This window comes from Dermacentor albipictus, chromosome 4, assembly GCF_038994185.2.
Source record: "Dermacentor albipictus isolate Rhodes 1998 colony chromosome 4, USDA_Dalb.pri_finalv2, whole genome shotgun sequence".
Lineage (NCBI taxonomy): Eukaryota > Metazoa > Arthropoda > Arachnida > Ixodida > Ixodidae > Dermacentor > Dermacentor albipictus.
In genome coordinates, this window is record NC_091824.1 from 126,476,385 (window position 1) to 126,504,345 (window position 27,961).

General features: G+C 47.6%; 1 protein-coding gene and 1 long non-coding RNA gene across 3 annotated transcripts in view; one reads left to right on the forward strand and one right to left on the reverse strand.

The window, feature by feature from the left end:
- The first annotated feature begins 883 nt into the window (after positions 1–883).
- Positions 884–26,134, forward strand: LOC135899533 (acetylcholinesterase-like). Of its 2 annotated transcripts, none has more exons than XM_065428814.1 (6): positions 884–1,071; positions 3,059–3,246; positions 5,361–5,666; positions 11,263–12,311; positions 23,121–23,361; positions 25,787–26,134. In XM_065428814.1, the coding sequence occupies exons 1-6, from the start codon at positions 993–995 to the stop codon at positions 25,994–25,996; spliced, it is 2,073 nt and encodes a 690-aa protein (XP_065284886.1). In that variant the 5' UTR covers positions 884–992; the 3' UTR covers positions 25,997–26,134. The 2 variants fall into 2 exon arrangements, with proteins under 2 accessions (XP_065284886.1, XP_065284887.1); XM_065428815.1 differs by having other exon boundaries at positions 25,791–26,134.
- LOC135899535 (uncharacterized) overlaps positions 4,517–27,961 on the reverse strand; it is a 40,069-nt gene continuing 16,624 nt past the window's right edge. Inside the window, exons 2-3 of the long non-coding RNA XR_010563641.2 lie at positions 23,190–23,346; positions 4,517–5,204 (exon numbers count right to left, since the gene is read on the reverse strand). This is a non-coding gene — a long non-coding RNA (uncharacterized lncRNA). The remainder of the gene's footprint in view (positions 5,205–23,189; positions 23,347–27,961) is intronic.

Below are 27,961 nucleotides of genomic sequence, written 5' to 3' on the forward strand. Positions count from 1 at the left end.
CGGTAGCACAATTTTTGTCATACACTCTTAGACAAAGGTACATCCTTTGGGGTGTATATCTGCCACACAACAATAATCGTCGTCTGCCTTGCTTGCGCTTCCTTTCTTGAAACCACCGCGCACACTACTTTCCTGTCGGGAATGCTATTTCATGCTAATAACGCGCATGACGTTCATTACTGGGAAGTACCGATCTCGCAGCGTTAAAGAAATGCGGACAAGACAGATGACTATTATTGTTGTGTGGCGAGATACAAACCAAAGGGTATACATTTGTTTAAGAGTGTAGGTGACGATTGTGGAGAAGACGCTGCAAGCGCGCGCGAACCATACGATCGACGTTTGATGCTTGACTGCCCAAAAGTTCGAACCCTCTGCTCCAACGATATGCGAAGGGAGATTCTAAGACCAGTTGCGCACTAGGAACTACGAAAGATGTTCTCAGCCTCGCAGAAACCGGATTCCTTGATTTCGGACGTCATCGGCCGAAAACTCCAGCAGCCTGCAGAAGTTTCAGATCTGTAGCCTGTGCAACGCGTTATTCCAATAAGAGGTCGGTGTACTTTAGAGGTAGCTACGGTCCGACATTATATGGTATGGTTTTACGTAAAAATTTATTTGCAATGTGGAGAAAAAAGGTGTGCTTAAGCGGACTGCTTTGGTGGCCAGCATACTTAATTTATGTAAGCCCGTTGAGTGGTATTTGCATTGGGAAGAAGTACCAGCTTCGCTGTATTAAAATATAGCCCTTATGGAGGGAAAGGAACTTAAAGTGTAGGTGATGTTTTGTGAACATTGATCTTTTTTTCATGTTTCCTTTTGCACTTTTGTGGTGAACCACCACTGTCGGTATATGCACGCAACGCGTGATGAAGAAGGACGAAGTGTGTACGCTTCAGCACGCCCTGCCGAACGCATTCGCATTTTGTTCTCGTCATTCTTACCAGCTTAGTTTCATTCGTGGCATCTTGGGCTGAGCTTTCCAAGAGGCAATGGAGAGCTCTAGCGATTCCGACCACCGGGCAATCATCACTTCCGGTGCAGCTCCTCGCAAGACCTACAACATTGTCGGTGAGTACAGAGATGTGGTCCTATGGATCCGTTCGCAGTCTCATTTGAAAACAGATACACCCGATGTCTTAGTGAAAATGGAAGGCTTGCGCGCTTTCGATTATGCAGAATGCATTGTCTGCGTGGCATAAAATGCTATAGAAATTACGTCTGCCCTCGTTGTAGTCAGCGTCGGCCGCTTTTTAAATCTGACAACTGAATTCGACCTGCTAGGTATACGGATTCCTGATGGAACGATAAAACTTCACCTAGGCGACAAAGGAGAACGTGTTTCGCAGTACGAGACTTCAATGTTGAGACACCTATGTATAAGCACGAAAGATTCCCAATCTTTAAACATTGCATATAGTTATACCGTAACAGCTTGTACATACATAGCACAATTTCGTGCAGCCAAAAACATGCAGTGAAACAGTGGCAGTACATGAGTCAAGAGAATGCGTTACTTCATGAGCTATGATTTGTATACACGAAACTGAAGAAATCGCTTTTCTCGGCGTCCACTACACTGGTGTTGAGGTTTAGTTGTCGCATATAAAAGAAATGGCCCTATACCGATGCCTCTAGAGAGTATAATTTTCTTTGAAGGCCATCATTGTTTGACAGAATTTATGAAAATCTCAAAATTTCACATTCTCGAAGAATCAAGTTTAGAGCTGTATCTGAGAGAAAAGAAAATAATTCGCGCAGAACCTCTTCTGGGAAGTGTTCAAGCATGTGTAAGTATTCTGCCACTGGCTGATCTCCACGTCGCCCGGTGTCATTATCATTGTTGTGAAACATGACCCGCCCAGTATAAACTACAGCGCTTCTGCGACATGAACTGCTGCGGACGGCGGCGCAAGGTAAATTTGAAGCAAGCAAACTATTGCCGGGGGTGGCGCCATGTGCGCTGATGACGTTCCGATCACTATAAGCCGTAATCGCTCCTTGGCGCCTTATCCAACCGCGTCGAACCATTACCAACTAGGATCAAACGTACTCCGGCGGCAGCTGCGTATATATGACGCGGCCGCTCGGGTCCCATCTTGAAAGCGGTCTGCGATGGGTATAGGGGGCTCCGAGTACTGATAGCTTCGTGTGCGCTGTGTTCTCGCCGCTCAGTTCGCGTTGAAACAAGAAGCAACACGACGGTTATTCGCTCGCCGCTGCGGGCCCTAATTTGAAAGCGATCGTCTTACGTGACGGACGGATGGAAGTGCTTCCTCATTTGGTTGGCATTTTATTGCTTGCGCATTTAAATATGAATACAATTACGTAAGCTGCACCAGCTGGCACTTGTAAAAGAGATAAAGTTACACTTAAGGAGGCAATTTCACCTAAGTTGCAAACATATATCTCATTAGTACTCTTTGGATGCTCTAAGCAGAATCAGCTATGCGGGACAGGTGCTATCTACTTTGGGTGTATAGTTACGCAGTTTAAGCCGGGTGCCTCAGTTTTTAAAGCTTTACCGGTTTATGACATTTTTTTTACATTCGAGGCAATGAATGTATAGTCTGGTTTTTACATTTGGTTGAATCAAGATTTCTCGTCTAAATGCAACACATTTGCTGAACGGTTCGACGGTTGTGTATTGAGAGCGTTGCTGCGTTTGACATGTTTACTCACGTACGAAATAGCTTGGCTGCCGCTAGCGAGTGTGTTTTTGCAAGGCACTTGCTGTTCGGGTGTCGCGATGTTATTGTAATAGCGTTTGTTCTATTTCCTTACAGCGGACATTTTGCATATGAACAATCTTTCTTTTTTTTACTGTCTCCGTCTCGTTGGTGAAAGTAGAGGGTTGTTCACGCCACGACCGTCCAAGAACACGTGAAATCTAGTGCCTTGTCCTGACCTATAGCTATTGGCAAGGGCTACTGTAACTATAAACAATGCTACTGCGTTTCACATTGACTGTTTTTGTCTTGATGCGCGCATACTTTGCTAATACAGGGGGCAAGGACTACATTTTAGTAATCAAACGTGATCCGAATCTACATTGCAGCAGCAACGACGGCTCTGGTTGTCTTCGGCTTCCTTGCGTACGCACTCACTCAAATCATGGTGAAGCTGAGCGCGAACAAGCACAGAAACCTGAACATCTACTACGCGTCTGGGCTTGTGCACGGCGGCACGCTCCTCAGCGTCATGGACCGGGGCGTGGTGCAGTACCTAAACCTGCGCTATGCCCAGGTAACGTGCGTGTAAGCGCCGCTCGCTAAGCGTGGGCTGCACTCCTCAGCCACACTTTGTTGCGCAGCGAGCATCAATTAAAGAAGTCGTGCAGAATGACACGTTGGTACGGAACGTGCGCGAACGTACAGAATATCGATTGCTATGTGTTGACAGCTTGTCGCCAATAACCACAAACGGTAAATTATCCCTCTAATCGTTAGCTAAACGAGCGCTTTTAGATTTTGCCTCCATCAGAATGCGATCGCTACGATGAGGTACCTAACACACGGCCTCGTGTCCATCACGAGAATGCCATCGTCACTGCATCACAGTGCGAGTCCTTCAGGAAAACAATCTAAAAGGTGTGTTCAGACCACCGGTATACTATTTAAGTTTCGTTCATTTGAGTTCCCTTCAATACCAGCAGTCTTCAAGGGCACTGCGTTTATTGCATGAGCTCTGACGTGCCACAAGAACTTATTTGTAACAATACTTGTATAAAGGCCAGTTTTATCTGGTCGCAAAAGAAGGTGAGCTTCCTTATGGGGAAAATTCGACACTTTTAGGGTATCCAGGCACAAAGTTCTCTAGCTTAAGAGCAACTTTAGAACAATGTCTCTATACCTTGTGTTCCATTATACAAGAGGTGCAATTATGAATATTATGAGGGAAGTACTCGTACGGACCATCAAAAGATTATTTTGTGCATCAAAACGCCAAGGCTACTGAATTACGCTGTACCACGCTTCCTAATTAAAGTTATCGCTGTGAAACGAAAGAAACAGATAATCACTATAGTAAGAAATACTGCAAGAAAATAAAAGCTTACACAAGCGCTAGGGATTGTCAACTGTATCAAACTGTATCGACGTAACGTGATCCAAAGAACATTAGCGCAGCGAAAAGTTGGCCGAGTTTCTTCCGCGATTAACTGCAGCTTTTATTATTTGATTATTGTAGCTTGGTAGGTCTGTTGGTGCATGTGGAGTGTCACTGGATTCAGCGAAAAACAAATTGAAAGAGTGAGGTGAGGCAGGCAGTACGGGAGCAGTTTACTGATAAATGTTCGCACTTGCGACTTCTTTCGTTTCGCACTTTTTCGTATCCATGACTGTTCTGCGCTCTTTTCTTGGATCAAAGTCACACTCTTGTAGGAGGACGATGGTGACAGTCGCAATCAGGCGGCCAGGCTTGTGCAGTCTGCCTGGAAATTGGGCTTTACACGCTTGCTGTAACTGGTATGAGCTGCGCGGATTGTTGCACGGGTGTACCGATTCTACAAGTCACATACTGGTTAATAAGCGCTATTTTAATAGTACGTATAGGGTCACTGCAATATTAATCACGCAGTAATCACAGGCTCCCTCACAAAATCTAAGAAAACGGAACATGGAAGATGCTGATGACATCGAAGCGCAGGCAGACAAATTAGACCTATAGACAGAACTGCTTGCATTGTCTTGTATTCCACATCCGTCCTTTAGCTATACTATAACATGAGTTGTGGCCTAAACAGCAAACATTACTAGCGTAATGAACGACAGCTTACAGCTATATCTGAAAAGTGTACAGCCATGGCGTTTTACCGGCACTAACATACTGGTCAGAAACTTTGAGTTTTTCAAAGGAACTCAGAAGTTAAAGACCATACAACGGGCGATTGAACGAAACATCAGAGGCGTAACGTTGAAAGCCAGGAAGACAGAGGTTGGGATCAGAGAGCAAACCGGAATGGGGTAGCTGATATCCTAGTGGGCAATGAGAGAAAGAGATCGAGCTTGGCCGGTCATATAGGGCGTAGGGAAGATAACCGGCGGTCGGTTAGAGATGCACAGTGCGTACCAAGGGAAAGCAAGCGTAGTCAATGAAGGCAGACAATACGGTGGTGTAATGAAATTAGGAAATCTGCAGGCACAAGTTGGGGTCAGCTGGAGCAAGATGGCTGCAATTGGAGAACGCTGGGAGGGCACATCATCCTGCAATAGACGTAATAATAACAATAATAAGAAGAATAACGATAGCAATGATCACGATGACGAGGGAACACTCTGATTGTACCGCGCAGTCACACAAGAGAGCTGTTTGTTTTTCGCTGCATCCCACTTAGTTCGCAGTGGTATTGCTCATCGTAGGTACCGCAGCGCTTCGGCCTGGCTGAGCCGTACGAGGCCAAAGTGACCGGTGACGAGATGCAGGACCACCCGCAGCCCTGCGCCCGTGGCGCGTACAATGCGTTCCCGTCGCACCCGTTTCCTTTGTCGGAGCAGTTCGAGGACTGCCTCTTCCTCAACGTTTGGACTCCGCTCAGGGGAAAAGGCGAAGAGGACACCTCGCCGAAGCCCGTTGTGGTCGTTCTCGTGGGCGGCAACTTTATGTCCGGCGGAAGCGGCGACTACGATTTGTTCGACGGATCGGTCATGGCCTCCCTTTGGAATCAGGTAGAGGCCTCATTTGCTTTATACCAATGAGCAGAATTATGTGCCCCTCTATGACCGCCTATCGGAACTCCTCCATCGTCGCTCGTGCCTCGGGAGAGGTCATTTCTTCTTTTTTTGGTATTGTACTCACCTCGCTCTGTTTACTAAAGTGCAGACGTAAACGAGCGTCGTGATAAAAGAGCTTAAGGGATATTGTCATAAGATCCCTTCCACTTTTATTGTGCCCAGGTACTTGCTGAAAGTTGCACAGAGCTCCCAGAATATTTTCTCGAAATATAGAAACATCGGATATGACAGCATAAGCATGTAACGTGGCCGAGCCTGTTTTCTGGCGCATATATATATATATATATATATATATATATATATATATATATATATATATATATATATATATATATATATATATATATATATATATATATGTATATATTTATGTGTGTGTGTGTGTGTGTGTGTGTGTGTGTGTGTGTGTGTGCTTGAGTGCGTGCGTGTGAATGCCCTATGTTTGCTTGCTAGCATTGTATATCAACACTATTATTTAAAGACACCTTATTCAGCGTATGAAATGGTTCTTGGTATTTTAAGCGTGACGCATATACCATATCCCAATCCTAATAAGAAGTCATAAGGAAACAGCGATAACAAAATCCCTGTGCTCCTTACGAACACAATTGCCCAGCCCGATGTATTTATTGAGGAATGTTGAAAATATAACAGATGTGGCAGCATACATCGTTGTTGGTGCCAAAAAGAAAAAAACAGGTGTGGTGTGCATTTCAAATACTTTCTTGATGCATGTCTCCGATGCTATCATCTCAGATTTTGAGTATGTAAAAAAGTCGCATGTATATACTGGAAGGACTGCGAAAATTCGGTGGGTGTACCCTCAGGATGCGAAGCGTTACAATACCTACAATTTTTATTTCTTACAAAATTAGCGCTGTGGGCCTTATTTACCAACCCTTATTTATCTATTTTAACTTGACTTGCACCTGTTGCTTCGGTTCAACAGGAATGTGTTTTTCCCTCGCTATTATTTCATCTTCCTTCTGCTCAGTATAGAGGAAATCAGAATCTGAGATTGGGGCCTATCCACCTGTCAATGCAATCGGTATACCCCTATGAAAATGGCCATTGCCTTTATGTTTCCTTTATGTTTCCTTCTTGTGTCCTATGTGACCTTTATGTTTCCTTGTCCTTTGTGTGACCTCCAGGATGTGAACTTTGTGTGTACTACGTGTTTACTCATCCTAACGTATACCTCGAGGAAGTTACCTTTATTATGCCTCTAGGATGTGTCCTTTATGTTTACGGCAGGATGTTAACTGGATGTGCACTATGTGTTACCTGAGTGTACACTTGAGTGCACATGTAGGTAACATAGAGTGCACATAACAACTGTCTTTACATATAATATAGGCAGATCTATCTGTACTGTGTGACAGGCATTGATATACTCAGCAGAGTCATTGTAAGTACTAAATCTTGACTTATGCTTTCATTTGGTCCAAGAAAACAACCCTTATTATAATTCTTGTAGGATGTGTCCTTTGTGTTTACGGCAGGATGTTACCTAGGTGTGCACTTCAGTACACACGTAGGTAACATAGAGCATATAGTGGGCGAGTTGGTTACGATTCATCGTACCTTTAGCAACAGCGCAAAAGCAACGCGGAAACAAGGAACACTCCGAAGAAACAGCGCCGTCTTGTTGTGTTTCTTTCTTTTGTCCGTGTCGCTTTCGCGCTGACCACAAGTACGAGTAACTGCTGTGTCGATATTAGCACGCGTAGAAGCAGGGCAGCGCGGATCCCGTAAATGCTTGCTTGGGCGTACAACTGAACAATTTATAATTGTGAGTTGGCTAAGTATGAAAGTTGTGTGCGGAGTATGGCCGTATTTGATTACGCGAGCATGCAAGCAGTACGCCTGTTTCACTTTGGCCGAAGTTCCGCTGCCGCTGCAAGCCAGCTATCGCCACATTTTGTCGCCTTCATTCCTTACGCTACGAGCAAATATGGTGCCACCTATGCAAGATAAAGCCTGACATTCTCAAAAACACGCCACTGGGCACCATAAGAAGCGTGTATATGTGTGGCAATTCCGAATTTCTGATCGGTAGGCGTCACAGCTCTCGCGGCTGCCCGCACACCGTGCGCCATCCCAAGCGACGGAACAGCACATGATGCGCGCTGATTGGCTCGTGTCCGCCGACAAACCACAGGACAAGCGTTCGCGCATAGTTCGTCTAAAATCTCTGCATATACTTTAAAAAAACAAGGCAGCGCACCAAGACACTTTAAAATCAATAATTTGTGTTTAAATACCAGCCTTCCTTCCAGCAACGACGTTTTTAAATCTCGAAGGCCGTGCTTTTCCAAAATGCACGCCCTAAAGAAAAATGTAGATCTCGGAGGCAAAATTCACATTTTAACCGCAGTGCGGCGCTGCCGCAGTGTAACGGTTGACGGTGAGCTGGGTCACGTTGTTTTGCTGTGAGCGGTGAGAGTGTTCGTTACACAGTAATTTAATCATATTTTCGAAGTGCCTAAACAAACTGTGATCCGTACCGTGTGCATTAACCATCAGGAAACCTCTGGACTCGTGTAACGCCATTAGTTCGCCTTATGTTTCGTGTGATACGCCAGTGTCTTGTGTAGCGCCCGTCCGAGCGGCCTTTGTTCTCGCCTCTCCGCGTTCGCTCGTCGAATACCTGATACTGTGGCTTCGAATTATGGTGCGTGAAAGAATTTGTTGACAGTTGTGCTTTCGTGCTCTGGTGTTCATCGGCGATTCAACAGTGTTCGCGCTGGAAAGAGTGTCGTCGCGTGGTGCCTGCGAGACGAAGAAGCCGTTTGCTGACCACATTGAAGGTAAGCAGATCTGACGCTTGCGCGCATTCTCGCAGCTTTTGGTTCATGTAGTAAGCTTTGTGGAACGACAACAGAACACTTTCTGAGCGTACGTTGACCATGTTGCTGTGCACATTTAGCAAAGCGTTTCACGAGGGGAGTTTCCGTGAAATGTATCATTTCTTACCGCTTACTTGCTTTATGGAGTGATGTGCTACCACCGCCGATTGTTGGGACTTATTGGGCAAATATTTACGTAAACGCTGAAAGTTACTGTTTTCTCGGTAGTTTACCGGCAAGAAATTCTTCCGTAGATATGAATTTCCGCAAGTTACGTTTGTAATGCATGTCGATGTGTCACGGGCATCGCGAGTTGGCACGCGACTGCGATGTTTGACACTTGAACAGGTATTAGCTTGTGTGAAGATTACTTTATTGATAGTGTTCAGATTGAAGTCCAGCTTCGCGAGAACTTGTCTGCATTGTTTGTGTTCTTCGACGTGCTCGTGTATTTGTCTTCTATATTGTAGGGCAAATGTAGACCGACATTACAACAGCGAAATTTCTTTTTAATCGAGGCATCTCAATCAGACGCTCGTTTTCATTAATATTTTCATCCGAAGAACGGGATGTGAGTTCCTGCGATTGTTAAAGACAGTGGTTTGTAGCACTGCCTAATAAGGGATGCGATTTTCTTGCGATGCTTTGCGCTCGATGTTTGCCACTCTTATAACCCACCTTTCACGGCTGGCTGTTATAGTTAATAACGATAGCGGAATGTCGGTCAGATCAATGAGCAAAGGAGTAGCATCGGAAAAGGGATCGCTACAAAATCGCGGTCTAGGTTTTAGACCCTTCGTAATCGATTGTTCATTTGATTTACTAGATCTTTAAGTTTTGGTGATAATTTCCCATGTAGTCTGATGTTTGCGGCTGGTTTTATTCCCGCCTGAATTCTACCATATAACAGTGTAACCACTTGAGATATAACTACGAGACATCTGTACAAGCAGGCACACAAAGATTTGTTGGCCAGTTGCCTACTCCTATAGGTCATGTACTTCTTAGCAGCTGCTGCAGAAATGTTTAAAAAAATTTGTGAGCAATTTAATACCTGAGTGGACTGGCAGCTCATTCTCTTTCATACAATTAGTTAAAAGCTTCTGTGTTGCCCTGATGTTTTTATGATCTGTTTTTGACTTCTCCACGTTTCTTCGCTGTGTGCATACAGGCCAGGCTGTTCTTGCTTAAATGAATATTTTTGAATAAGTGAAAAAGATTGGCTTTTGTTTTGTTTTTCAGGTGCCTTGTGAGCTCTCACCCAAGCAACACATTCCAGAGGTCTGCTGTGAGCAGACGTGGCAAACTGAAGTAACATTCAGATAGTCCAATAAACTGTTCGTAGTTTCAGACAAACTTTTGCAAAGTATAGTGAAAACTTTCTTTTAAAAGTGCAAGCACTGATCCAACCTGATCTTTCCATCCAAACATTACATATTATATTAGTCACAAAGACATAACTAGAACAGCAGCACTGCAGTGAGGAACGTACAGTGGTTCTCCAAGTGTTATACTGAAATAATCTATGAAGGCTAATTAGTTTGCAATTTTAGAACAAATTGTCATGAATTTCTGTGCCATAACAGAGTTTCAATCCATGCGCTGCATCATGTAGGGAACAGTAACCTTACAATAAAAACCAATGCAAAACTTTTTAACTCAGAAAAAATTTATAAATATAAAATGTGTACACGGAACTCTTCATCTATGCATGTCTACGTAAAATACAGGATTTAGTCACTGCGGCCACATAAAGGATGCATAAAGGTAGGACACACGAAGGAAACATAAAAGCAGTGGCCAAATTTCAACATGGAGGAAACATAAAGTACGGTAACATAAGGGATACATAAAGGGAGGACACACGAAGGAAACATAAAAGCAGTGGCCAAATTTCAACATGGAGGAAACATAAAGTACGGTAACATAAGGGATACATAAAGGGAGGACACACGAAGGAAACATAAAAGCAGTGGCCAAATTTCAACATGGAGGAAACATAAAGGATATTTCCTCATGTGAACTGCGGGAAACATACAGTAAACATAAAGGACATAACCATTTTCATAAGGGTAGGTAATCCACGTCAGAGCAATGTTGCTGTCAGACAGACGCTCGTCGTCTCATGACCAAGAATCATCCCTTTTAATGTGCCGTCGGGAGATATATACACAGCCAGAATGGTCACATGACTTGTGTGAGAACAGGTTAAAGGAAATGAAAGCATAGCGCTTATCTCAGCGCGTGTCTGTGGCTCAGGCACACACAGTGCGTATCAGGATGACGACACAGTTGTCATGATATCTGTTTCTATTGATAAAAGCACGATTTGTTTCTGCTGATGAAAGCACGAATTTGTTCTAGCATACGCGCATTCGCATAAAGACGATCTGCAGCAGCATCGCCAATACTGTTACCCCTTTCTGGCAATGGCATCTTATCAACCCTTTGGTTATAAGAGTGTGAATGAGGGAACAAAACTAGAGGCGTAGAGAAATCAGGTGAATTTGATGAAACAGATAAATCGGATAAATGATCTTATTGCGCTTTAGATAGCGTGGCAGTACGGAGGCATCGAGCACTGGTTGAATTACAGCATCCTATTACAACGAAGCAAACAAGAGATTGCCGCTATATATCACGATAACGCGCTTAAAAAATGATTTATTTCGTAAATGCAGGTGATTGTTATTCCGAACTATCGCGTCGGCATGCTCGGTTTCTACACGATGCCTGGCGATAACACCACCCGAGGCGCTGGCATCGCCGACCAGGTCCTGGTGCTCGACTGGGTGCGCACGCACATCTCGTCGTACGGCGGCGACCCGAAGAAGGTCACTCTCCTGGGCCACGAGGCCGGCGCGACCGCAGTGGGCCTGCACCTCCTGTCCCCGACCAGCTCGGCGCTCTTCAACCGTGCAATACTGCTGAGCGGCTCGCCGTACCGTCCCATGCCCAAGCATGCCGACAGCATCATACGCGACATTTCTCACGAGCTTCTCTGCAGCGACGAAGTTGAGGCGCCCGGATCCGACGAGCACATCACCAGCTGTCTAAAGATGAAGTCGGTGCAAAGCCTGCTCGAGCACCAGCGATCGGCCACGCTTGGCGGTGCTGTGGCAGCGTTCAACCCTTCGCTCAGCGGAACTGTAGTTGACATGTACCGGAGATCCCCGCAGGTTGAATACGGCGAAGCGGGTAGCGCTCTCTTCGAGAGCGGCAAGGACGTTCTAGTCGGCACAACAGACAATGAGGGCAGTGCGTACACCAGCGCCCTGCTCAGCTTCTTCGGTGTCGAGCATGAGACCGACATCGACAGAGGGACGGCATCGCACATCCTGGAGGCCTACCTGAGGCACCACAACATCAGAATCGACGAGCGAACTCTGGAGACGTTCCTGCAGCGCAATGACACCAGCAGCACTGTCGGTGCCCTCGCGCGCGCTATTGGCGACTTTACGGTGCACTGCCCGGTGAAGCGATTCGTAGAGAGCTACACGCGAAGCGGACAGCGGCGGCCAGGCGGCCCCAACGTCTACGCGTACTATTTCCGGCACGTTCCAAACTTCCGCTGGTGGCCGCACTGGATGGGCTCGCCCCAAATGCTCGACTGGCTCTACCTGTCGGGAAATCTGCAGAGTCTGCGTTCGGAGAAGATAAACATCGCGGACACGGAAATTCTCCTCTCCAAGAATCTCGCCAGCTTGTTGTCCTGCTTCGCATTGACAGGGTAAGGTGATGTATAGCTTAGCCATTTTCAACCACTCACAACAGTTCTCTCCACATCACATGAATTTAAGTTAAGAAGTCAAGAGACCTAGTAAAACAAGCACCCCCGAAAAAGCAGCGTGAGTGCTAATACCAGAACAAGCCATTCAGCGCAGTTCAAGAATCAGTCTTGACTTCCAGCTTCTCTTGACCTTAATAAGAGAGACTCTAAATAGAAACACAAAACCAATTTATACTTCATAAAGTATTCTTTCAGCACACAATTTTTGTCAATTTCTCGGTAACGTGTTGATTTGCTCGAACAGGAAATGAAGGCGAACACCCCCTCCCCCCACCCTTTTTGTGTTTCTTCTTTAATTTCGCGCAAACTCCGCAGCAGCGGTGTTTCATTGTGACGCCAGGTTTGTCGAGTTATTTTAGCGTGCTTATAGTCATGGTGGCGCAGTTAATGTTCTCGAAACTTGCGAAGTTCATTCTCTCCTTATATTAGGTACAATGCTGCCGCACCTTCAAAGATAAAAATTAAACTGGTGCCGAACCCACAGCGTTATGATTCATGACCTCACGGCGAGTTGGTGCGAAACCTTCAAGGTGACGTCTCCACCGGTCATTCCACCGTGCTTGTTTTCTCGTTTACTAAGCCATTTATTTATCATGGCATGTCTGGTATTTGTGATATTGTAGAAGGGTGTTTTGCTAACGCAGCTCTTATTATTTTTCTGTTTAGTGTCCCTCTAAAAAAGTTTGCTCAACGCAGACTTCAACGCTCCGGTTGACAGCTGTATATGTTTTAAACAATGAAGTAAAACTGCCCAAACACTTGTCGCAAGCGTTTATTCAACGCTATTTTTCTGTAAGCGATGACGCTAAAACCTATTAGATTCCATCTTATGCTTTTAGTTAGAGCTACTTAATCATGAGATTAAACACTGTCGAACGCGCAAGAAATTCACCACGCTGAAATATGTAACAATGGCGAAATATATCATAATATTTTACAAGTTTACAATGATAAATTCCACAAGCGCAAAACACCTGAGAAAATTAGACACTTCACAAGTGACTAAGAAAAAATGACAAGGATACAAGCCGGTCGCCCTTACCGGTCGCTATATATATATATAACTACTGGTTATGCTACACGTCATCGACACTCACAGACAATAACACCGTTAATTACTAAAAAGAATTGCTTCAAATTTTTCTTTTTCACCAGAACTATTGTTGAATGGAATAATCTTACTGATGACGTTGTAACTCAATGCTCATTGCCATTATTTGAATCGCACCTATGTTTATGTAGCGAGTGATTTACTGTGTTATTCAGTAACTGCTTGCATTTGTACAGTCTGTTTCACACTTAGGGGAAAACTCGGAGCGCGTGGCATCGGCGATGCGGCGAGCGCTGGAGTCGCGCGGCGGAAGCAGCTCGCGCAGGCGCAGACGCTCTAGGGGCGGAGTCGTGATCTGCGTCGTCTGCTACGGCGGCGCGCGCTGGCCGCATTGTCGGGAAGAGTGCTACGGTCAGAGGCAGTGCGCGTATTCCATTGTTACTGCGGGAACTGAGCCGATATTACTTATTAAGCGTTGTGCAACGCCAAACTCTGAGCTTTCATTGGCCACATTCGAGTTCTACGAACTTCTTTTGACGACATGCTTCTTTCGTTCTTTCGAAAGGCCGGGGTACTTAGTGCGTGCACGTATGTTTCTTCGCTGTGTGTGTTACCGTAACACGCAGCTACAAGAAAGGGACACCGAACTGTGCGCGCAACGTGCTCGGTCTTTATTTGACGCGAAAGGAAAACAGAACACTCAATATAATGACTATGCGAGTCGAACACGATGAAACAAACGGATAAGGATAAAATAATCCTTTAGGTTAAGACATTGAGCTGGAAGTGTTTCTTGTCGACAATAGTTCTTTACACAAGACAGGCTCTGTCAGCCGACGAGGAAATGCACGCGGCACGCTCCGAACATCACCTAGTATCTCGTCATGTCCCCAGCGGCAGCGATGACAGCGCTTATTTTGGAGGACAGTGATGTGTAATGTGACTCCGTAAGTGATGTGTCCATTCGGAGCACGTCCCACTCGCTCACGATGGTGGACCAGAGCCTGTCCTTGGACAACCCATGCAGAGGATGGCGCGCCAGCGATAATTTCAATAAGCCCCAGACATGTTCAATGATGTTGAGGTCCGGGGATTGGGGCGGCCACTCCAGGACAGTGACGCCGCGCTCATGCAGCAGTTCTTGGACAACACGAGCAGTCTGCATTGGCGACCTATCGTGTTGGAATATATAGTCGCCTTCTGGGAACGGGCTGTCAAGAACGTGGGGAATGAGTACATCGTCTATGATTGCCCCGTACCTTTCAGCGGTGAACTTGCCTTCTAAGCGTATCAGTGGGCCAAGACCATCTTTAGTAATGCAAGCCCACACGCTCACACTTGTGCGCCCGCTCGCAGCGACCCGTTGCAGGTACCGCAGCATAAAGCCGGGACAAGAAAAGAAAGCGTCTATTGATTACGGGTATTTTAGATTAGATAATGAACTTGTCTAATAATCTGGACCAACCACACAGAAGTTCATGTTTACAGCATGCATTGCGACCACTGGCTCGAATCACAAGCGCATGCACTGAGTGCGATGGTGAAACTTCAATACTTACCGCAATAAGTTGTTCACTCGAGGTGCAGAGGCCTACTTTATCAAGCAAATATATTAGCCTATTATAGTTGCACTTTTTACATAAGTGGAGAAATATCTTAACACTGAATTATTCGTCTTCCCAAAGCAAATAAAATTAGTCTGGATCCGCATGCGAGGTAAACAAACTTAAATATTATGAACTACTGTCTTACTTGTATGGTTTAGTAACAATTGCTTCCAGAAGATAACTTACCGTGTCTTGGCGGGGCGCCAAATTCGGTCTCGCTGGTCGCCAGCGGTCGTAAACGTGGATTCATCACTGAATACAACGTTTTTCCATTGCGACACGGTCCACCCTTCATGTTCTTGTGCAAAATGGAGCCGCTTTACTCTATTTGTGGCCCTAAGTAATGGCTTTTGCGCGGCTGATCTGCTCCTCAGGCCGGCTTCATTGAGCCGCCGCCTCACGGTAGACCGCGAAGCCTTCAGCTGCAAGCTTTGTCGTAGCTCTTGAAGTGAAGCGTGGGGGGCGTCAACAGCAGCCGCAACAATAGACAAATCCTCCTCGTCCGTTGTGGCCCTTGGGGACGTCCCCGAGGGGCATCCTTGATGCGCCCTTCTTTCTTGTAGGCCTGCAAAATCCTATTGACAGCTTTAAGAGACCGTCCTGTCATCTCTGCTATCTTCTTTTGAGTATAGTTCCTAGAACACAGTTCAATAATCTTCAGTCTTTCTTTCTCTGGTACAAGGGCCATGAGAACAAGGCTAACGATTTAGCACCGTTCTGGTCAGATGAAAAAGCTGGAATGAATTAAGACGGACAAGCGCCAGCTTTATTCAGATCAGTCTTGTATCATGTAAACCTTCCTGTGTCTGTAGAGAGCCGCACCGTTCTTCGATCACCAATGACGCTGCATGACGCTGCATTTCCTTTTCAAGGTCATTTACTTTTTTTATCTTCAGAAGTTTAAAGAGCGCCAAATCACCACAAAGTCGATCATCGTCATCGAGTCGGACGTGCTGCGAATGAACGCGTGACTTACCGATTCAATTTGCAACTCACTGCCCTCCAGAATGAGCGCTGTCATCGCTGCCGCTGGAGACATGACGAGATACTAGGTGATGTTCGGAGCGTGCCGCGTGCATTTCCTCGTCGGCTGACAGAGCCTGTCTTGTGTAAAGAACTATTGTCGACAAGAAACACTTCCAGCTCAATGCCTTAACCTAAAGGATTATTTTATCCTTATCCGTTTGTTTCATCGTGGTCGACTCGCATAGTCATTATATTGAGTGTTCTGTTTTCCTTTCGCGTCAAATAAAGACCGAGCACGGTGCGCGCACAGTTCGGTGTCCCTTTCTTGTAGCTGCGCGTTACGGTAACACACGCAGCGAAGAAATATACGTGCACGCACTAAGTACCCCGGCCTTTCGAAGGAACGAAAGAAGCATGTCGTCAAAAGAAGTTCGTAGAACCCGAATGTGGCCAATGAAAGCTCAGAGTATGGCGTTGCACAAAGCTTAATAAGGAATATCGGCTCAGTTCCCGCAGTAACAATGAAATACACAATGGAGTACACTGCCTCTGACCGTAGCACTCTTCCCGACAATGCGGCCAGCGCGCGCCGCCGTAGCAGACGACGCAGATCACGACTCCGCCCCTAGAGCGTCTGCGCCTGCGCGAGCTGCTTCCGCCGCGCGACTCCAGCGCTCGCCGCATCGCCGATGCCACGCGCTCCGAGTTTTCCCCTAAGTGTGAAACAGACTGTACATCGCGAGTGACCTATGTTATGTATCGCTGTATAGTTACTTGGATGTTTTTCACTTTGTATGCACCCTGGTAAGGTCCTGGTAACAGGGCCGCAGTATCAACAAATAAAATAATATATATATATATATATATATATATATATATATATATATATATATATATATGTCCTGGGACTGCGACCAACCAAACAGGTAGCCATGCCAGGGACAGTAGGCACAAGAAGTTTCGCCTTAATGAACTGTCAGACATGCACGACTTTGCATACTCCCAACTCAATTTTCAGTAAAGCTGGTGATGCGAACATAACCCTCTCGACCCTCTTGAACAACGAATGATTTCAAGCAAATGTTTTCTATCATCTGCAGAGACCTTAGAGCTTCTAAATTTCTCCAACCGCGCAGGGTGCAATGCAGCTGCTCCTAAAAGTTCAAAGCACACTCTCTCGTAACTAAAGCTCTACCATTTTCGAACTAACACACGCACCCAAACGCGCACGCACATGCAAATCAGTTGAGGCTGATAGAGTATTTTATTGAGAACTGTTTAATTATGCGGTAAAAGGTTGATTATCTGAAGGGAAAACAAAGCCTAGCGTCCATTTTAGAGCGCAGCTCTTTGGCGTCCGTTCCTGGGTTTCGCGTCGTCGTCGGCGTTGTCGTCGGCCTCGTAACCAGCTCCGCCCCCCTTTCATCCCCCCAGCGCTAGCAGCGACCGACTGATACCGCTGGATGCCGCTGACGCCGCTGGAGAGTCAAGATAACGTGACTGCATAGAACACCGTCGCCGCCATGCAGAAAGAGGAGGAAAGGGTCCCCCCCCCCCCTGTTCTTGTGTGGCGGATAGGGTGCTCTTCAGTTGCCGACGCGCCGGTTATTTCACGTAGGCCCCGGCACGTCGACGAATACGTGACCACCTTCCCACGGCGAGACCTGGTTCTTAGCGCTGCGGAAGCGAGGGTATCATATTGTTTGTGTCGGCATCGGCGGCGTTGTCCCTGAAACCAACTCCGCAGCTGGGGTTGACTCACTATCGGCGTCAGCGGCATCAGTCAGTCGCTGCTATCTCTTCCCTCCTCCCTTTATCGTGTTGTCCGCTTGCTGCGCGCGCTTCTGCCCCCATCGTTTGCCGCTGGGTGTACACGCCGCCCCCCTCCCCCCTCTTCCTGCGAGTCTCCGGTTGTCAAAGCGCCGGCTCGAACTTAATTCCTTTCTTCGCTCCTCCTCCAATGCAACCCCTGTGCGGTGGCAATCAGAGAGCCAGATCGGTGGCGGCGGATCTGTATATGTGCACCGCCCGAGCCGAAATTGCCGCTGCCGTTCGCCCTGTGCGGTGGCAATCAGAGAGCCAGATCGGTGGCAGCGGATCTGTATATGTGCACCGCCCGAGCCGAAATTGCCGCTGCCGTTCGCCCTGTGCCGTGGCAATGAGAGAGCCAGATCGGTGGCGGCGGATCTGTATATGTGCACCGCCCGAGCCGAAATTGCCGCTGCCGTTCACCCTGTGCGGTGGCAATCAGAGAGCCAGATCGGTGGCGGCGGATCTGTATATGTGCACCGCCCGAGCCGAAATTGCCGCTGCCGTTCGCCCTGTGCGGTGGCAATCAGAGAGCCAGATCGGTGGCGGCGGATCTGTATATGTGCACCGCCCGAGCCGAAATTGCCGCTGCCGTTCGCCCTGTGCGGTGGCAATCAGAAAGCCAGATCGGTGGCGGCGGATCTGTATATGTGCACCGCCCCAGCCGAAATTGCCGCTGCCGTTCGCCCTGTGCGGTGGCAATCAGAGAGCCAGATCGGTGGCGGCGGATCTGTATATGTGCACCGCCCGAGCCGAAATTGCCGCTGCCGTTCGCCCTGTGCCGTGGCAATCAGAGAGCCAGATTGGTGGCGGCGGATCTGTATATGTGCACCGCCCGAGCCGAAATTGCCGCTGCCGTTCGCCCTGTGCCGTGGCAATCAGAGAGCCAGATCGGTGGCGGCGGATCTGTATATGTGCACCGCCCGAGCCGAAATTGCCGCGGCCGTTCGCCCTGTGCCGTGGCAATCAGAGAGCCAGATCGGTGGCGGCGGATCTGTATATGTGCACCGCCCGAGCCGAAATTGCCGCTGCCGTTCGCCCTGTGCGGTGGCAATCAGAGAGCCAGATCGGTGGCGGCGGATCTGTATATGTGCACCGCCCGAGCCGAAATTGCCGCTGCCGTTCGCCCTGTGCCGTGGCAATCAGAGAGCCAGATCGGTGGCGGCGGATCTGTATATGTGCACCGCCCGAGCCGAAATTGCCGCTGCCGTTCGCCCTGTGCCGTGGCAATCAGAGAGCCAGATCGGTGGCGGCGGATCTGTATATGTGCACCGCCCGAGCCGAAATTGCCGCTGCCGTTCGCCCTGTGCCGTGGCAATCAGAGAGCCAGATCGGTGGCGGCGGATCTGTATATGTGCACCGCCCGAGCCGAAATTGCCGCTGCCGTTCGCCCTGTGCCGTGGCAATCAGAGAGCCAGATCGGTGGCGGCGGATCTGTATATGTGCACCGCCCGAGCCGAAATTGCCGCTGCCGTTCGCCCTGTGCCGTGGCAATCAGAGAGCCAGATCGGTGGCGGCGGATCTGTATATGTGCACCGCCCGAGCCGAAATTGCCGCTGCCGTTCGCCCTGTGCCGTGGCAATCAGAGAGCCAGATCGGTGGCGGCGGATCTGTATATGTGCACCGCCCGAGCCGAAATTGCCGCTGCCGTTCGCCCTGTGCGGTGGCAATCAGAGAGCCAGATCGGTGGCGGCGGATCTGTATATGTGCACCGCCCGAGCCGAAATTGCCGCTGCCGTTCGCCCTGTGCCGTGGCAATCAGAGAGCCAGATCGGTGGCGGCGGATCTGTATATGTGCACCGCCCGAGCCGAAATTGCCGCTGCCGTTCGCCCTGTGCCGTGGCAATCAGAGAGCCAGATCGGTGGCGGCGGATCTGTATATGTGCACCGCCCGAGCCGAAATTGCCGCTGCCGTTCGCCCTGTGCCGTGGCAATCAGAGAGCCAGATCGGTGGCGGCGGATCTGTATATGTGCACCGCCCGAGCCGAAATTGCCGCTGCCGTTCGCCCTGTGCCGTGGCAATCAGAGAGCCAGATCGGTGGCGGCGGATCTGTATATGTGCACCGCCCGAGCCGAAATTGCCGCTGCCGTTCGCCCTGTGCCGTGGCAATCAGAGAGCCAGATCGGTGGCGGCGGATCTGTATATGTGCACCGCCCGAGCCGAAATTGCCGCTGCCGTTCGCCCTGTGCCGTGGCAATCAGAGAGCCAGATCGGTGGCGGCGGATCTGTATATGTGCACCGCCCGAGCCGAAATTGCCGCTGCCGTTCGCCCTGTGCCGTGGCAATCAGAGAGCCAGATCGGTGGCGGCGGATCTGTATATGTGCACCGCCCGAGCCGAAATTGCCGCTGCCGTTCGCCCTGTGCCGTGGCAATCAGAGAGCCAGATCGGTGGCGGCGGATCTGTATATGTGCACCGCCCGAGCCGAAATTGCCGCTGCCGTTCGCCCTGTGCCGTGGCAATCAGAGAGCCAGATCGGTGGCGGCGGATCTGTATATGTGCACCGCCCGAGCCGAAATTGCCGCTGCCGTTCGCCCTGTGCCGTGGCAATCAGAGAGCCAGATCGGTGGCGGCGGATCTGTATATGTGCACCGCCCGAGCCGAAATTGCCGCTGCCGTTCGCCCTGTGCCGTGGCAATCAGAGAGCCAGATCGGTGGCGGCGGATCTGTATATGTGCACCGCCCGAGCCGAAATTGCCGCTGCCGTTCGCCCTGTGCCGTGGCAATCAGAGAGCCAGATCGGTGGCGGCGGATCTGTATATGTGCACCGCCCGAGCCGAAATTGCCGCTGCCGTTCGCCGGTCGGTAAGCTTCCTTCATGACTGTCAAGAACTGTTAGTGGAGTCTTTGTTAAAGGAATACGTGTGAAAAAAAAAATTCTGTGATAGCGCATACATGTGTTGCTCGATTTCTTTGCCTCAATCTATCGAAAAGGTGAAACAGCTTATTTGCTGCGCTCAAATTTCGCATTAGGAAGTAACGTAATCGTCGGTAATTTTTTTGAATTTCTCGTCACAACCTCAGCGCTGGAACGTCGGCGCATGGAAGAAAGAAGTATTTTCTGATATTTTTATTGTTGTGGCGAAGCACAGGCTCTTGAAGCTCCCTAAGCTCAGTTGTGGACTCTTTTGAATAATATGTGGCCGATGTTTACCGATAACCAAATAACTCGGTTTGAATAGCCACCGTCAATATAGGTGACGTCACGGCGAACCGGTGCCAAGTGTCATCGCCACCCACCTTTAATTTTGAGTTTGTTCTTGCATAAAAACATCTCAGTATAAGGGCGGTTATTTTGGTATTGTGGAAGCGAACTTTACTAATGAAGCTGAAGCTATTTTTCTCTCGTTGTCGACTTACGACAAGTGTTAATTCAAAAGTCCTTTTTATGACACGCGTGCAAAGTTACAGCTCAAGATACGCACACAATTTCTTGCTCTCACAATTTGAAGGCTATATTGCTACTTGAAAAGACGCGTTAACGACTCTCGTAACTTTCTGCTGAAGATGAATATCTTCGAGTGCAGTAGTTGTTCGATGAGTGCAATTTCACCTGCAGGTTCGTTCAACGAATGCACACATTATTTCTTCAAGTTTATCGTGACACGAGGAATGTCTCTTCTGTTGCGAGAGTTTTAATCGCTTGCGGCCTAGTCTGCGATTTTTCGACTTTCTGAAATATCGGTTTCACCAAGAAAGTGCTAATACGAAAGTTGTAGATAACATTTCAACATGGACGACTGAACTGTTTGCAACTAAGTTCCATTGATGTAGCTTCTTGTACTTGGCCTTAAGAGGAAGCTTTAGCTCGAGTGCTCCTATCCAAATACATGTAAAAGGAGAATTCGTTTTTCTCGGCAACCACTGCACCAAATTTGACGAGGTTTGTTGCATTTAAAAGAGAAATTTAAAATCTAGTTACTGTTGGTTTCGAAGTTTTGAGTTAGGTCGTCAACTTTTTATTAAAAATTGGCAAAAATCAAAACTTTTCAAAAAACGAAACTATCAAGTTTACAACTTCGTAACTCAACCACTGAAAACGATAATACAGTTCTGTGAATTGCATCGAATAGTACATCTAAAGCGGACAAATTTGATGTGTTACACATGAATATAAAAAAGTTTAATCATAGGGAAATACAACTTTTGCAAAACCGTTGTAACCAACGTAACAAATTCACGTAAGATGTAAAATGACATATTGAATTTGTCCGCTTTGAATGATCTAATGGAAGCCGTTTACAGAACCGGAATATCAGTTCTTGATGCAGAGCTATGAATTTGTAAACTTCGTGCTTCTATTTTTTTCAAACGGTCTAATATTTGAAAATCGTTTTAAGAAAATTCAAGCCCTAAACCGAAATTCCGCTTCCAACAGTCACTAGAATTTAACTTTCTCTTTCAAATGCAAGAAATTTCATCAAAATCGGTCCAGGGGTTATCTCATAAAAATGTTTTTGCGTTTTATATGTATTTGAATAGGCCGCGTCGGAGTTGGGCCCGAGCTAAAGCTTCCTCTTAAAGAAAGCCCGCGAAGTACAAATTCAAGCGTGTGATAGCGGCACATTTCAGCGCTCCCAGACGACCGATCAAGAAAAAAAAGTCCTCCGGTCTCCGCAGCGCTGCCCGGGAAGAGCTTGGCGTTCCCGGTGGCCGCCAGACACGCGTCAGCGACTCTTGCTAATCAGATGTGATCGCTAAAAAATAGAACATGACAATGGCATTTTTCGTCCCGATTAAACAGTTCTGCGGTCAAGATTTACTCAAGCCCGAGATCTTCCTTTTTGTTGTTGTTTTTCTGCTCCCTTGTGCATTCGGGCTTCATTGCACAAGTGGAGTGAACGATGCGTTTATGCCACGTCACTTCGAAGCGCGACACAACACCGTCGCCGCTCGAAATGTGCGCCCGTTACCCGCGAGGTCGTCCGGGGGCAGCTGAATCAGTGGCGCCCTCATGCGGTTATTGTATTTCGTGGGCTTTCTTTAAGGGTAAGTACAAAAGCTCCTTCAATGGTACTTATATGCAAGCACTTCATTCGTCTATATTTAAATGCGATCTACAACTGTCTATTTGACAGTTTCGTACTGCAGCCAATATTTAATAAGTCCGGCAAATACTTTCTGCTAATTCACTGACTTAAGAAAACGAAAAAAAAATACCGCTGACTAGGCCATGCGATTATCAACACCCCTGACTGAGTCTCAGCCCCCTAGCACACCCTGTCCTTTTAGAGCTCAGTACTTAGGCGCCCATTTCTTGGTTGAGTGTCGGCGTCCCTCGGCGTAACCGCATGAACGCGCTCGCGTTCTTCGCAGTAATCCACAGAAATGCTCCCATTCGCCGTCTGCCCACTGGATGAAGACGACCAACAGCAACGTACGCACCTTGGTTGTGGAAAATGCCACCACACTGGTGATGCGGGACGGTTTGCCGTTCGGCGAAGCCTGCCAAAAGTGGGACGCGGTTCATGCGAATCACTCTGCTGCTGCCACGAGGACTAGGGATTCCGTGGAACACGTCCTGAATGCCACCCGGATACAGCTGCAGCGAATGCAGGTAGACGCAGCGTCAAGGTTATTTACTAAGCATTTTCCCTAAGGTGGTATTCATACCGGGGATAGACAAAGGTCGCGCGATCGACCCCTACATGGCAACAATCGAATGACTCGCCGCGTCCGATATTACCGCCGGCAAGCGTGACATGCTCTTCGCCCCACCGAAATTTTGCGCGATAGCTACCGCTCAAGCCTGCACGCACCGCCATGACAACGTTAAATATCCGCCGCCGTATTCCACCATGCCGCTTCTACACCGATGATTGGCTCAGCAGCTTTGTGGCTCCATTTGCGGAGTTCAAAAATTCAGAAGCGAGAGACTGACTGACCTGGAACTGCCGCTTTTCGGTCGAAGCAACCTTTGCGTCAATTGAAGTGCGCTTGATTGACACGGACAAGAAAGACGATAGGACGTGCTGTCGACAGGAGACGACAGGACGTCAGACGACAATACGACAGGAAGTGTAGTGCATGTCTAGTCGTCTTCCTTGTTCGTGTCAATCCAGCGCTATGACTTAAATTGATGTAACAAACCAACTAGCCCAAAAATCTGCATGCCTCGACTTTTACGACCAACTTGATCGCGCGACCTATGTAAACCGGAGTTTTGAATGCCACCCAAAAAGGACAATTGATCGCAGATTAATACAACCTTAGTGTGATTGTGTTTCTGTTTTTTTTGCGCGCGTGACTTTATGGAGCTTTGCAAACATAAGCAGTTGTTTTACTAACACCTGAGAACATCAGGTGAATTGCTGCCGTCTTGAGCTTTATTTGACAGTCCTTGACAACGTTGTGAGTCTGGCACGGTTGCTATAGAGCGATGAGAACAAGAAAACACAATGCTACTCCTGTTAGGCAGGCTCAACTGTATTTCGTAATGAAAGATACGAGTTCAGTCTTTGCCAAAACAGGACGACTATGTGTGCAAGATGTATCCTGCCAAAAATATGACTCTTGTTTTCAAGCTTCTCAGCCGGTAATGCCACGCCTGGTCCCGTATTTGAAGTCTTCCCCTTCGATCGTCCACAGTTTAATATTGCAATAGCAATTATAAGGGCGCTCGAGGTGCATTCGCATCGTAGTCGCCGTCATGCTGACCCACTAACGAAGGTGAATGCGTCGCTCGTGCGCTATGTATGAGGGGGTCATCCAGTCACGCCGAGTGCGTTTTGCTGCAAAAAAACGACGAAGTGAAGGGGGCGCAACATCATCTCTCCGCGGAATCGTGTCGGTGTCGGAACCACATTGAGCATTCCACCTTCATCCGCTATCTTTATCGTTGCCGGCACGCATATACTTAAGCGCACCAGTGTTTCTGCTGAGCTGCTTTGTGTATGCACTGCTCTGAGCGTAACGGACAGTGAATCTCAAGCTAAGGATGTCTAATATTTCACTTGGTGCCGGGTTGTTTGAGAGTGTGACCGCGAGGCCGAGTGGAATGATTTCCCGGGCCACCATTGTTTAAGGTCACGTGATCTGTGTAGTTTTGGAGGTGCGGCACCATGGTGAAAGGAGTGGCTGTAGAGAATGCTCGCTTTTGGACAAACACGTATGTACTCGGCTGCGGGAATCCCTTCGCACGCTAGCGTTGTGATCGCAAAAGCCCACGATCGACCGGCGAGCCCTCTTTATGTGCGTCTTCAGTGGGGTTACACCAAGCGCATTGTTGCAACTTATACTACCGATAAAGCGACGCCGACCAACGTCTAATATTATAATACCTTGCCGTCATTGTCAATGGTTCGCCCTTTGAATGAAGCAATGACGTTTTTCTTGCGTAAGCTCCTACTGAAGGGGGCAATTCCGTTTGGCAAGTGCTTGTCCTAAGCGCCCAAACAACTACGTAATTTGGTTAGGTCATATATTTTCAGTCATTTCCATGGCCTCTGTCTTGGTTTCTGGCACGTTTAGGGAACCAAGGTGCATGGTCCAAATTTCCGGAGTCCCCCGCTACGGCGTGCCTCATAATCAGAGCGTAGTTTTGGCATGTCAAGCCTCAGAATTTAATTTTTTTTCTTGGTTTCTGACTGAATTAAGCACATATGGTTGAATTACATTGGTCTGTTTTTTTAATATATTCCTTTTTTCAGCAGCCACCATCGTGGTGCGCCCGCACGTCGTTCCCACCATCTCTAGCGTAACATGTTTCGAAATTAAGGCTTCCGTCGCACTCTAGGGCCTCATTTTTATTTGGGGTTTACTTGGAAAGGATGGTAGAGCTGAAAACTATGAACTATTGTCCGAACTTCAACTTGACGTCATGACGGGTTTCCTTAGCGTTAGGTCAAGTTAGCTTTTAGTGGTGGAGGCAAATAACAGTCGGCAAAAACGTGTTGCAATAACGTGTTGGGCAGTAACGTACTGCCTGTGCTCGCTGTTGTGTATTAAACTTGCTTATCTTACATTTGTGGTCTTTTTCCCAGCCAGAGGGCAAAGACGGGGCGAGCAATCAGACCCGCCGAGGAGGGATTCAGCCGCTGGCAATCACTCGCCTTTCCGTCAGCCGACACCGAGTCCCTACGTGGGCGAAGTACCTCGCCGGCTTTATCAGGGAAAACTATTTGGAACGCTTGAACTGGACCAATATTGACACGAGTGCCAGGGACAGTGCTTCTGATGGAGGCGCCGCGTAGGAATTTCGCCAAAGAAAAATAACTTTGAAACGATGCGATTGACGAGAGGCTGTTTTCTTGTTTCTTGACTCCGCGACCAACAAAATGCGTGCGATTTCTACTGTACTGTTGTTGATTGAAGTTTTCTTAACGCCCCGAGTTGTGTTGTTTAGAAAGAAAAGAAATTGGTGTCTCAAAACGAGATTTGAGAAAACTGACTGCCAGTATTGACGAGGCTTTCAGTCCTAAACATATACCAGGACAGCGAGGGGCGCAATCGCTGTAGAAGCCTCTGGAGATCGCGCCGTCTTCCCTACACTTCCTTAGCCTGTCCCTAAATCCCTGCAAGCGACTTATCGCACCGAGGCTCCACTGCAAGCCATTCTTTGTGTACAGCAGCAGAACATGTTGTGCGTCTTTCCATTGCAGCTGTTGAGTGGGGCAAGAAAAAACTGAGCAGAAGGCTCCTTTCTTCTTTTTCTGTTTTTATGGATAAGTACAATATTGGTTGCCCCGATAAGTACGCTGTGCACCGGTAGCAATTGGAAGAGTTTACATTAAGGATTACTACGCGCTCGGTTACTGCAGCAGCAATCTGAAGCCTCCATGGGCTTAATGTCGGGTACGAGACGCAATCTCACAGCTTAAAAAGAAAATTTTGGGTTGGAGCTCTCTGATTGGTTTTGACCACCTGGTGCTTTTAATCGCGCACAAGCGCATAGTTTGCACTGTGTTTTTCTGCTCCGGCAAAGGAACGTCGCCGACTGCTGCTGAGGGTAATCATACCGACAATATTTTGTTCACCAGCAGAACGACATAGCAATTCGAGTATCTCAGCGGGGTATAGTTGTAGCCAGCACGATTTGATGCATCTTTTGAGATAACATACTTCCAGAACATGCGCAGCCAAGCGTTACACATATGCAACATGTCCCCGCGCTGACACTGCGGAATTGGTTTTTATTGTTATGCGTTTACTTACATAAAGCATGAGAGCTCGTAATGATTTGATTGCTATGTCAAGAATCAACATTACCGGCGGACAACTGAAATCCGACATAATGCAGTGTCGTGGTGGCGGTAGTTGTAGTCGGCACATTGTGGCTCGAGAGTGATTGGCCAGACACAGCAAGATGAAAATTGCATACAAGAGCCTTTGTGCGCGCACACGTTCACAGCATTCCTAAAATTCCATAAGAGGTATAGTGCAGATCTCTTGCAGCGCTTCTGTGGGATGCGCAGGCAGATTCTAAACGGGCACAGGGCTGGTACTAAACCACCATAAACGAGATCATGAAGGCCACATCCAATCGAATGGATCTAAGAATGAATCAAAGGTAAACTCACGAAAAAGGCATTCGAGCAATCAAAAAGGTGCTATCAAATGTTGTCGTTTTTCTTGTTTATATTTACACTGCGTGTGATGCTATACTATAGGAGCATTAACAACAAAGTCGCAAGCTGGGCCAGTTGGTGCATGATTGAATATGAATAACAGCTAGAAACACAACGTAAACAGGAAGACGATGGGATGAATGTGGACTAACGGAATTGTTATTGCATAGTATAAAAAATAACATCTGATAGTCATCCGGCGCATGGGCAAGAACCACGGGAAAAAACCAGCGCAAGAACCTAATCTTGGAAAAGTTACCCGATATGCTATTTAAAAGAATCCGCAATATTTTTTCACTGTACCTAAGCACGTTTCGTTCACCCACAAAAGGGAAGTTTTCAAAGTTTGTTACATCATTATACAGGGAAACGCGTGTGTCAGCGCAAGGTACTAAAACCTCCATCAAAAAAAGAATTACGATTCCTCAATGGTAACATATCGGGTGATTTCTTTCTAGATCAGCTTCTTGCGTTAGTTTCTGTGCTGGTTTTCGCGCAAGTGCTGGAGGTCTACCGGAGGTTTACCATTTGATGTACTCTGCAATAAAAACTCAGTTGATAGCTCAGCTTCGTCCCGTGGACTTCCTACTC